The following is a 12,351-nucleotide window of genomic DNA, read 5'->3' as shown; positions in this document are numbered from 1 at the left end:
ACTATCAGATTTAAGAGGTTTTCTGCCCAAGGAATGTGCTGCAAGCTTTTGACCTTCCTGTGCTTTATGCAGCTTTGCTGCTGTGCGTTCCACCAAAGCCTGCAGATTAGGGGGCTCTTCTGGAGCTGCGTGCTTTCCTGCAGAAAGTCAGCATCTGGACTCGATTTGTAGTATTTTTATTTTGTCGGAAAAGGAGTTTTTGCCCTTAAAACTTAACAAAACTTTTTTTTTTCTTGTAATTTGATCAAAAAGATTATTTACTTTGTTTTCAAGGTGCAACTAATGATGTCTCGTTGAGCTTCGATGACAATAAGAACAAATTGTTCTGTTTTGTAGCTGTGCGTTTTGGTGTTTTTATTCTCCTCCCCCTTAACCTGGTGGTGGAATTTTAGTATTAGGCAGGTTTTAAAATGCATTTAGAAACAGGCAAGCCTTTTGCGGGGGAGAAAAGAGACAAACTGAGAAACAGCAATTAGCATCTGAGATCTGTTCTGTACTTAACAATCTTTGCAGTTGTTTATTATAGGCTTTTAAGTGTTGTCTCTCTACCAGGTAGAGAAATTTGACTTTTCATTAAGTCTTAGAAAGCTGCAGCGATCCCAAAGCACACACTGTTTCTGTATTGCACACTGATGATCCCACTGGTCTCTGCAAAATGCAAACCCAGGTATCCATGTGGAAATTCTGAAGGTCATCTTTTCCTCAGCCAACTTTTTAGGTAATATCTTTCTAAAATTTTGTGTGTGTGTGTGTGCAACAAGCCATGCTAGTGTAGTCAATAGGTTTCAAAGCACCTTGCTTCCATATTATCCTAAAAGTTATATGTATTGAAGTGATTTCTAATCTCTTGCATACTATGTATTTTCAAATGATGATTGCTTTATGAGGGGGAAAAAAAAAGAATTAGTCCTGGACAGGATGGTGCAGTCAATGCACTCCCCCAGTACCACTGGGGGCCTTGAATAATTCTCTGACATTGCAGACCACAGTTTGGTAATTGAGGCCATGGCAAGTATCCCAAAGCTCGTCTGCAGAACCGTTTGCTTTCCTGTTCTCAATTAAAACTTTTCTTCCTTGGAGCCTAGGGGCTAATAGCATTCTGTCAGGCCAAACAGATCAGGCTTTTCATCTGCAGCGTGTAACCGGCTCTCATGGGCTCTTGTTAATCTTCCGTAATGAATTTGCTAAGCTACTATGAATGAGCTTTTTCAGTCCATGTCACTTCTTGTTCATGTGTGTAGATAGATGCACACGTATGCCTCTGTTCTCTCTGCTAGTGCAGTTTTTCTTTATGATTTCAATGATTTTAGAGCGTTGGAAGGTAAGAAAAGGCAGATTTATTTTAAGATTCCATTTTCCTTGAAAATGTGGGTTAATATCCTTATATATGCAAAGTTATCACTGCAGCTTCTAAACTGTCCCATTTTTGCGAATGTTAAGTGTAGCATGGGGATGGGGGTGTTTGTAAGCTATCTATCTGATCAAGAAGTGTGGATTTGGAGGCACTTAGTACCTAAGCAAATACAGGATAAATGCAAAACTGGGATATGCACTGTAGCAGAGGAGGGTATTTATGAAGACTCCAAAGGAATACAAGGCTGATGAATGTATACTTGAGGTACTGGCATAATTTTCCAGATAAGATATTTATAATGGAAATTTAAGGAGGACTTACCGTAAAGTAACAGATAGTTTCCAAACCTTAACTTTTGAACAACTGTCCAATGGTGGAAGTATTTTCACCCTTTCCCTGCAACTCAAGGTAACAAAATCCTTTCCAGTTTTGTATACCTCATAGTGCTAGTGATAGTCCCCATTTCTGTTTCACTTGAAAGGGGATTTTTTTTTTTTTGCAGTAATTACTGCCATTAAATCATGGATAAGTTGAACTTGGGAATCTCTTTGAAATGTGGAATTATCCCATTTTAACCTATATTAAAACTGTAGCCTCATTTCTGACTGCGGTGTTGTGACCTTGGACTGATTTCTTGCCTGTATTGTATTCTTACTTGGACTGAGTCCCTAAGTGTTTAGAGTCTCTTTATAGGTAAATCTTGCAATAAATGTAATTTCTAAGACAGAGACAGATGCAAAACAGAATATGAATTATGCATGTACCACCGTTACTGGTCTGTATACTGTGCTGCTTTGCAGTAATAGATCTGATTTTCTTAAAACGCATGGAAGTAGCCCTGTCGTCATCCATATGTTTGAGAGGAGCAGCATAAGGATCTGTTTAACATGTGTTTTACTGCGCTTTAGAACTCACTCCTAAATAAATGGAATGTCCATCATGTAGTTCTTGTAACTGGATCCAAGAATATGAAATGTGTTAAAGTAATACTACAGATATATCTGCACTCTGAACAAATCTGTACCTGGCCTTGATCATGAGGCCGGTTCTCATTACTGAAAGTAGCATAAGAATTTGGGCATGTAGTCAAAAGCTTTTAATCCAACTGATGTTGCATATTGCATCAATAGTTAAATTCTAAGGAGAACATCTGGATGAGGAAAATATTTTAAACAAATACCTTTTAGTTCTGTGCAATGCTAATGCTTTTGGTTTCAGATGGTCAGCCGAGTTCTGTCTGTTTAGTCTAAGCTCTCACTGGGATGAAATGAGGTAGCTGTAAAGAAATGGCTGATATGTTGATGAAAATTAATTTTGAGGAAAATGTCTGAAATGTTTTACAGAGGTGAATCTGGTGCTGGGAAGACAGAAAACACTAAGAAGGTTATCCAGTACCTTGCTCATGTTGCTTCCTCCCATAAGGGAAGAAAGGACCATAATATTCCTGTAAGTTGGGATTTTTTTTCTTTTCTTTTCTTTCTTTCCCTCTTTCTTTTTTTTTTTTTGGAAAGTAATCTCCTTGCTAAAACAAAAAAAAAAAAAGAAAAATAAAGTTGCTGTTTTTAAACTTTTTCTATTGAAGATCAGCTGTAATGTTATTCCTGGAATCTGGCTCAACTATTGTTTCTTTTGCAGTGACTGAAATGAGTAATTGCATCAAATATTCCGGATAATGTGCGTTAATAACCTCCTCTGTGAAACGAAAAATTTTATGGAAAATCTTAAACTAGAAAAAGGCTCAAAACTTTTTGAAGCCGTAGACCTCAGTGTGGTCTTTGTCCATGTGCGCTGTGGCCTGAGTGGGGTGCAGGCTGTCCGTGTGCATCACTTGCGGGTCTGAAATGAAGTTCTTGGGTGGAGAGTGTGTAGCTATGAAGAGTGTCATAATCCATTGAACCTGGTTTTCTGTACTTTTTGATTTGTGAATATTCCTGGCTGTACCACTGCAGTCTCAAACAAATAGCATCTTTTTTGATCCCGTTGCATGTTAAATTACCTGCAGGTTTTGGAGGGAGAAGAGATGATGTTGCGATGCTCAAGATGAGTTTTGAAAATATCTAAGGACAGATTTTGCTATTTCTCCAGGAAGTTGTTCCATGCATAACCCCTTGAAGTCCTATTATTGGTTGTTCTAAAAATACTGAATATTTCTTTGGCCTTCCCCATGCTGTGCTTTCATGAATGCTTATGGCAGCATGAGCACTTTAAGCCAGTGCAGTTGACTGAAGAAACACCCATTCTTGAGCTTTGTCAGCGTAAGAATTTCTGTGGCCACTTGCTGGGCTGGGAATATGATTAAAACTAGTCATTTAGAAAAGTCAGTCTATTTTTTTTTTCTTGAACAAGCTTCCTCTGTTCTGCTTATCATGTGTCTACATGACTAGTATGAGGGAGGAGATGGAAGAAGGGGACAGTGGGGGTGGAAAAAGTTCAGGAAGATGAGTTGGATGATTAAAAGTGAGTTGTCCTTAATGCCAAGTTAACTTACTCCATTTAAGTCATTGATGGAACTACTTTTTCATTCTCTTCTCACCACAGTAACCAAATAATCGGTAGTGGTGGTAATCTCAGAAAGGTTTTCAAGATGGTTGTAGCCATCTGCTTGACCAACTATTAATGACAGTTATGGCAAACTGGAAAAGTTTCTGTTCTTTGCAAAGCATGGCTCACCTTCAAGGGAAGATTGGGATGGTGTCCTGAATAAAAGATGGATACTTTGGTTCATGCCCTTCATTCACTGCACTGCTATAATCGTCACTAGATTAAGGGAATGTTTATGAAAAATGCAGGATATTTCTGCAGCCAAAGTTGTTTTGAGAATAAATCAAGTCTTCTTTAAAATTCATCTTTGCAAACAAAGAATGTTCTACCTACCTACCTAACACTCAGAAGTTAAGAAGTGTCAGAGTTGGGGTTATGAAGAGCATCATGTAGGAGAGGGAAGATGCTCCTCCCTTGGAAATTGTCATTGTCATGTTCAGCTTTCAGCTACTTTGTCCGTGAGACTCTTCTTGCTCAACAATCGTTCTCTGTCTCTCCTCATACTAGTGCGTAGCTGCATTCCTGCCACTGGGTCCTGAGCGCTCCTTGGCATGTGGCACTTCTGCAGAAGTCCTGTGGGAAAAGGGCATTGACAGATTGTAGCCACACAGAGACGACCACACACTGTCTTATTTTCTGTATGATTTGAAAGACCCTTAAAGCTATTGCCTTGGAAACGGCACTAGGAAGTGTCAGTAGGTGGTAATGGTTTAAAATAAAAACATGCAGACAAGAAGAGGAGCATTATTAATGATGGGACTTGGCCGAGCTAGGTGGGACTAATGTCTCTCCAGCTTGGGCCAGAGACAAGGCTTTCCAAAGCCACATAAGGCAGGGGAGGGAGATGTACCCACACATAGTTAAAAGCATTGGTTTATCCGAAGATCTAAGGTGGGATAAAAGTGAGACTAAAGCCTTGCCAGCACTGGTGTGTTTACAGCTTTGAAAACTTCAGCTTCACGTTCAACAAATTTGAGCTTTAAAAAAGAAATGGAGAAAAGGGAGGGGGAGGCTATAGCAAATTTTGCAAGTAAATGAGAACAATCTCTACACAAGTGTGCCATGCCCGTCGCTCACTGGCGTGGACCACCCTCACCAGACGTGGACCTGCTGCAGGTCGGGAAGCTTCTGCCAGGGCTCCCTGTGCTGCTGCCTGTTGCTCAGGTTGCCTCTCCCATGCTCCGAGGCTGCACGTGGCGCGACCCGCGGCCTTGTGCTGGCTGAGGAAGCGTTGGAGAACAAAAACGGATATTCAGGAGAAGCAGGGAGCAGGAGAACAAGGGCAGGTTGCTGCTAAATGTGGGGAGGAGGCTGGTATGGCCCGAGAGGACTTGGGGCAAATCAAGCAAGTGGGTGCAGAAGACCAGGAGGGTTATTGCAGAATGCTTTTAGCTTAGCACCTAATCAGGCTCCTGCGTGATGTGGTAATGAGGGAAGAGAATGGAATCACCGTGTCCACAGTGTCCGTGTCACTGAGCTGCCTTAACAGGATTACGTAGCGAGCCTCAATTCCGACTCTTGTTCTGATTTATTTTACGAATTGAATGTTTTCAGATAGACAAGAAGTCCTTGAAAGATAAAGAAATAATTAAAAGAAAATTCACATACATAATTTTCTATCAAGGAAAAAAGTGTCACTAATTCCTTACCTGAGGACTGCCGTGAACTTCCATGTTTTGCAGGTTAAATGAGATTGAGGGATTGTCTTAACTGCAGTTCTAGACTGGATATACCTGGGCCGTATTCATGGTCAAATATAGGAAACTGGAAGATATTTACAGACATGGTAGCACATAAAATGAAAACCAGCCAGCCAAACACAAAAAGCCCCCCAAATCCCCAACTTGTTCAAACTAAAATCTGGTTCTTTTGATGGTGGCATTTTAACCTTCAAAAATCACTACTGGCACTTTAATGTTGATGACTGCTTCCAGCATGTGACTACATATGTATTTGTAGCTGAAATGCTAAATTGTCGAATATAAGTAACAGGGAGGAGTGATTAGCTTGTACTGAACCATGTAACTTTGGTTTTGCCAAGAAGATATGATTCAGCTGTGCTAAATTCAAATTATTTTGCTTAATGAGCAAACCTTTGCCAGCTGCTTTAAAGATCTGTGTCAAAATCCATAATCCCTCACTGTAAAACAGTGTTAGTGTTTTAAAATAATAGACATGAACATAGCAAGCCTGCATCTAGCTTGGTGTGAAAGTCTCTTGGTACATGTGTTTTACAGTATATTCTCCTTAGGCTTTATGATCTGAAGCTCAGAATTAGGAAAAATTGCAGTCTGGGTGAAGAATTTAATAATGGAATCGAAACTTAAGTGTTTCTGCAGACATTGTGCAAAGCTGATTTTTCTTTTTTTTTTTAACTTGATACTCATATTTGATTTTTTTCCCCCCTTCTTCCTGGTAGAATTTGAATGTCTTCCAGTTTCTTAAGACTTTATTGCTTTGCATCTGGAAGATCACTTTTACGGAATAAAACATTTATCTTGAGGTTGTAGCTGTTGTTTTGCTAAGCACCTGAAATGTACAGTATAGAAAGAAAGCCTTAGACTCCTTAAGAATTTCTTTCCTTAGGTTCTTTCATAACCTTTTAGATTTTTGAGGAATACTGACCCTTCTAATGACTAAGGCTGTGGCAAAAAAAAAAAAGTATTAAATGATAGTTCAATGAATATATACATATAAATAGATTTGGTTTTTAATTGCTTGTCAAAACTATGGAAAACGGTGCACAACTAATTCTCCCATTGCCTTGGCAAAGCTTTGCAAAGCAGTGCACAACTGATCCCACCCTTGCCCTTTTCCCTCCCTACTCAGGTCTGTCTATCATCCTTTCTTTCATCTGGAATTAGTTCTGTGCCTAAACACAGGTTTTAGCCTCTTGTGCATGCAATGACAAGCGAATAACCTTCTAGAATTGCCTAAAATTGTTTCTGTGGAGTAAGTATGTGGTTGGAGTGAAGCTGCTGCTCACATTAACAAGCGCGGATGGAGCTGCTGTGCTTGCTGACTAACACGTGCGTTTGTTTGTTTGCAACGAACAGCCCGAATCACCCAAACCCGTGAAGCACCAGGCAAGTGGTTTTCCTTATGCTTCTAACGTTATATAGGTGAACTTGCATATTTTTTTCCTATTTTCTGACAGTTTGTCTGTATGTATAGCATGTGGGAAAGTTTGTACAGGTATAAAGCTAACAAATTCAGTAAAGTTTAACCAGCTTTGGTGAAGAGGGTGGACTGAGGAGCAGACTGCATGATCCTTCATGCTGCAAAGCACTTGCACGTTCCAGTGCTGTTCCCCTGTCTTTCTTGCTAGTTAATGTGCTGCTGAGAGCGGGCCTAGCATGTTGTTAGTATTAAACAAAGTATAAAGAAATGATGCAGATTAAGGGGAAACCACCATGTTCTGTGCAACGTATCGTTTTGCCTGGCTGTTCTTGTAGCTGCTCAGACAACCTTAAGTTAAAACAATCAGTCATCTGAAATCTGTAGTTTCCTGACATTTTTGAAGATAAACGGACTAAGCAACATGGGATCTGTTCAATTTTACCCCCCCGGGTTGATATTTTCTGATTTGTTCTTGGGCACGAGCTCTTAAAGACAAAGTCTCAAGCATACCATAGGATGTAGCCTAAGTCTGGTAACTTAAGAAGCTGCTGCAAGGCATTTGTGCCAATTGGGTCCATTTTCTGTGAGCTTAGGCACGATGCAAATAAACTTGTGAGAGGGACGTTTTAAGACTTGTTTTTTGGTGGCAAAGAGCAGTTGTGGGCAGTTGTGATGCTCCAGTAACTCAACAAACCTCCGTAACCAAACCGTGTGTCTGAGCCCGTGATCTCGTTTTCAGAATTTGCAGACGTTCTTAATGTCTGACCTAATCTCCCCCCCCTCCCTGCAAACCACCGTCAATTCTGAGGGTTCTTTTAACTGAAATAGATTGACCGATGCCTAGTTTAACCCTCTTTTTGCTTAGAATTATGGTGCCAAGGTTGAACACTTTAAATGTGCTGGTAGAAGCGTGCTCACGCAGAACTGTTGTTATTGCACCAACCATAATCATTAACATTTGTCTCAATGTCATTCCGAACTACAGAGCGGATCCCTGTTGCATGTGAGTAGCATGTGCTTCCCTGCTTGCTCACACAGACCCACGCCACTGGGATGCTCGTTTTCCTGAAACTGGGACAATAATCTGTCCTCTCCGTGTGGCCCTGCATGACGTAGTGCATGACTTCACTTTTTCCACAATGTTTAGACACTGCTTTTTCCAAGTTCTCCTTAGATACCTATGTAGGAGGTATGTCCATAGGCCAGATTTACTCTCTTTCCAAAATATTTCTGGAAAGGGTAATTGTTTTGAATATAAACTAACCTACCTAAAATCGAAAATTAAATCCATATTAATACTTACACCATGCTTTTTTTTGATCAGAAGCTGTTTTATGTTCTAGGAGGTTTGCTGTCTCAGCAATAATGGCAAAGTCTCCTTGCGCAGGAGAAGCGGAGAGGCCTGCTAGGCTGCAATTCTCTTTTCAGAATAGCTAGAATGGAAAATGTAGGCAGTGAAATGCTCACTGTGCTCAGCCTATATAATGTGGCTTATTCCAAACTGTGCAGAGCAGGGTGAGCAACCCCCATCTTTTCATTCCTGGGGTCTTACCAGGAACCGGGATAGCGGGGTCTGGGAGAGGGGGACGGGGAGCAGAGTGTGACGAAATGCTGCTCCGCTCCCTTATATGTTTCACAGAAAAGCTTTAGAATATAAATTGCACACATGCATATGGTAGATGTAGCAGTCCTCTAGTTCTTCTGCAATGAGGGATTGTCTTAATTTAAATGTGCTCCTTGAGAACCGTAAACTCGACACACCTAACACAGGACATTTAGGCCCTGTGGCTTGAGCGGTGCCTTGTGTGATCTGGGCTGAGATTAACAGATTTTTACCTATCTATCCATCCATCTATACATATATACATACACACATATATATATATATATGGATTATTTTTAGTTACTTTAGAATTCAGAGACTATGTAGTGCCAAAGGGAATGTATTTGGAAGTAAACTACGTTTTCAGCAGATAACCGGAGGTTACGTTAGAGAATGAACTGGAAATATAATCCAATCCACAACTGAAAGCCTCTTTCAGGTATTCACCGAGGGATTTCCAGAATTCCTGTGTAATACGTGATCTCATATGGAAGTCTTAAAAGATTGTGTTTCCTTTCTTGATTGTTCCTTCCTGGGCTTTTATTCATCTATGCTGTGAATAATTGGAAAAAGCAGAATTACGAACACAATGTTGTTTCTTCTTTGTGTTTGTTTCTTGTTTTGTTTTGTTTTGACTTCATTCCGGAGACTGGCAGCTTCACCTTTTTATTTAAGCCATCCTTCAGAGCAGGAAAACAGTATCATATTTTCCCATGTTCCTGCCTCCTGGGCTCATGAAAGCAGCACAGACTTTTGTGTGAGCCAGACCTCCTTATGAGCAGCAATCGTACACACCGTTGTGCAATTTCCTTGCGATAACCAGTTTATTGGATTTCTGCATCCACTGCCTCCAACTGAAGGGAGCATTTAAAACGAAGCAACAACCATGCTGGCCTGTGTGGGCAGCCCGGGTTTCTCTGTGCTATTGCTCTATTCCCCTTAGGCCGTTCTAAAGCGATTCTTGGGAGTCATTCACTCTGTCTCAAGTATGTTGAAATGATATGAAAATCTGGCTATGTTAAAATTAATATATTACAGATGTGAAGGTAAATACGAAATAGCCGTTCCAAAGTACTGCACTGTCAGATCACTGAGAGGTAACTTATGAATAACCTTGCACTAAAACCTCAAAACCATACAGTTAAATTAGCTTTTCCCAATTAAGAACTTAAAGTCTGTGTCTAATTTCATTAGCCTGGAATATGATTTTTTTTTTCCCAAGTTCATTGATCTTCTCAGCACCTCTTCAGTCATACTCAGTCACTGCTCTGTGCAGGTGTGTTTAAAATACATATATATACGTGTGTGTGTGTGTGTGTGTATTTGCCACTCAATTGAAGGAGACCATTCCTACCACAACCAGAGTAAAATGACTATCAGGAAGAAACAAAATATAGGACCCTTTAATAACATGTGCCCTGTGTTTATGTCGATTCCCTTCTCTGTTTGTATGGTTTTTAGGGGGAACTGGAGCGTCAGCTTCTTCAGGCAAATCCCATTCTGGAATCCTTTGGGAATGCAAAGACAGTGAAAAACGACAACTCCTCCCGTTTTGTGAGTTACTTCTTTTCTCTTCAGAGCCTATAGATCCGCATTGATGTTTATTGAAAAATGCCATTTTTTTTAACCTGGCTGGTATTGGAAACCTGCTTTGTTCCTTTCCCTCCATGAATTCAAGTTCTCTTACAGACTTTATGCATTATGGTGTAGTCACTGAAGATGGGCCCTAAGTGGCTTTTGGCAAAGCTCACTTTAATTTTGTCTGGTCTCTGACTTCATCCATCCTTGAATTAATAGCAGCATTTGGAGTATAACATACATAACTCTGCCACAAAGCCAAACTGGCTTGCATGCACAAATTGCCGGGGAGCTCTGAGAAATAGATGCCTAGGGCATCTATATGGGGTGTTGTTAAACATGTAGCCTTTCTATCAATAGTTATGACTTTATGAATTGGTTTGGAGAGAACATCCTTAAAAAAATAAAAGCACAGAACTTATAAAATCCTCTCTAAATTTGGATGATCTTCTGACTGTCAGTTTTACTCGTGGAAAGCCCATATGAGTTTCTAAAGGTGTTGAAAACTCACATAATTGATTCATGCTTCTGTTGGGTAGATGCCTCCTGTTTCACATACTTTTACAGTAGTTAAATAGGTGCTTTTTCGAAGTGTGTTAAGACCAGTGGTGGAGTTCTGGGTTAATACCCCTTTACCACTTATTAAAATTTCCTTTAAGAAAAAGCTACCTCTCATTTAAGGGAAAAGATGTTTTAAACCTATACAGGAGTTGGTAAATCTTTCCCTGTTAAAAACACAATCAGACAAATGTAAACTAAATTTACAGGAGGAATGAAATATTTTTGGCTGCCTTGACATTTCAGGAATTGCTTGAACTTACGTGGATGAACTTAGTTCAGACAGTGAGGACTCTGGAAAGCTGTACAGCTAAATCCTTTAGATAGTCCCTATCAATCAGGCAAGGAAGGCACTGTAGAAATGCAAGCCTAATTTTATAGCCTTATTATTTACAATCATGATTGATGCTTATGTACACTGGGTATAGGATTTATAATGTCAACAGGTTGCACTGTCCAGTAATTCTGCTTTGCTCCATCCCTTGAATCCATCTAAGACTGCACTAATTTAATGAAGATACTTTTTTTTTTTCCGAAAGATGTTAGCATCTGTTCTGCGTTATGTTGAAGTCTGCATTGCCATCGTGAGCATAATCAGTCAGATGGCTCCAGCTCTATTTTTATAAAGGAGTATGTATAATGCACTCCAGATGGTGTCGTCTTTATTAAAGGAGAAAAAAGAAAAAAAAGTAAAAAAGACTTTAATAACAAGCATTTTAAAATCTGACTTTAAAAAATCCTCCCACAAATTCAGAAGTGCTGTTACTAGGCACACGCGGCCCTGACAGTCTTTGCTGCGCAGCTTGAAGGGACCAGCCTCTTCCCTACTTGCTAATCCTACTGCATCGTGCTGTAAGAAGGCTAATGTTAACTCTTTTTTCCTGCAAAATGCAGTGCTCTTTTTTATATTTCAGGAAATAAAGATTGTTTAGTTTGCAGCAGATAGAGAAGAGGTCTTTGGAGGTTCATAATCCAAAGCTAACTGCCGCTTTCCTTCCTGCGGAGCTTTACAAGAGCCGTGTATTCAGCACAATAACTGCAGTGTAAACAAATGTCTGTTGTTAAAAGCAGACTGTTTATCTGTGATAATATAAAGATTCGTAGGAAGATTGACGAGTGCTAGCTAAAAGGATAAATTAATGCTCTACTTTTAAGAAGATGAACCAGTTAAGTGGCTTCTCTAGTGTAGACTTCAAGGGTGAAAGGTCTCATCTGATGTATTTGCCTCTTCAATGACTGCATTTCCTCTCAACTTCATTCAAGGAATTGGTAACTTGATAGCAGAAATTAAGTAATTTTTAAGGACAAAACAAAGTAAAGTGGTTCTCAAATGTTAGAAAAAGCCACTGAGAAGCCCGTACATAATGCTTCAGTTTTCGGATGCTGACCGTGGCAACTTCAAGCCGTGGCCTAAGAGACGGTTCTGTGTTCCCCATTCCGTGTAGGGAAATCTGTCATACGCCGTCCTTGATTCCCTAGTGTGGACACGTGCATCATGTGTCCATTCTGTTGACTGAGCGTTAAAAAAAAAGTCAGCTTGTGCTTTCTATCAGTAACAAAATTGTGGCGTTTGAGGGAATTGTTAAAGAACAAAAAA

At 40.0% G+C, this 12,351-nt stretch overlaps 1 protein-coding gene across 4 annotated transcripts in view; it reads left to right on the top strand.

The window, feature by feature from the left end:
• MYH10 (myosin heavy chain 10) overlaps nucleotides 1–12,351 on the top strand; it is an 86,474-nt gene that overhangs the window by 35,968 nt on the left and 38,155 nt on the right. For 2 of the 4 annotated variants that reach the window (XM_088523392.1, XM_088523390.1), the window contains exons 5-7: nucleotides 2,698–2,800; nucleotides 6,952–6,981; nucleotides 10,080–10,172. In XM_088523392.1, coding sequence (XP_088379518.1) covers nucleotides 2,698–2,800; nucleotides 6,952–6,981; nucleotides 10,080–10,172 — 226 coding nt within the window. The remainder of the gene's footprint in view (nucleotides 1–2,697; nucleotides 2,801–6,951; nucleotides 6,982–10,079; nucleotides 10,173–12,351) is intronic. The other 2 variants (XM_088523393.1, XM_088523391.1) reach the window with 1 other exon arrangement.

This window comes from Tinamus guttatus, unplaced genomic scaffold (assembly GCF_059628265.1).
Source record: "Tinamus guttatus ecotype Peru unplaced genomic scaffold, ASM5962826v1 Tinamus_guttatus_pri_ptg000188l, whole genome shotgun sequence".
Classification (NCBI taxonomy): Eukaryota; Metazoa; Chordata; class Aves; order Tinamiformes; family Tinamidae; genus Tinamus; species Tinamus guttatus.
Note: the sequence above shows the minus strand (reverse complement) of the source record. Positions and strands in the feature narration are given on the sequence as shown.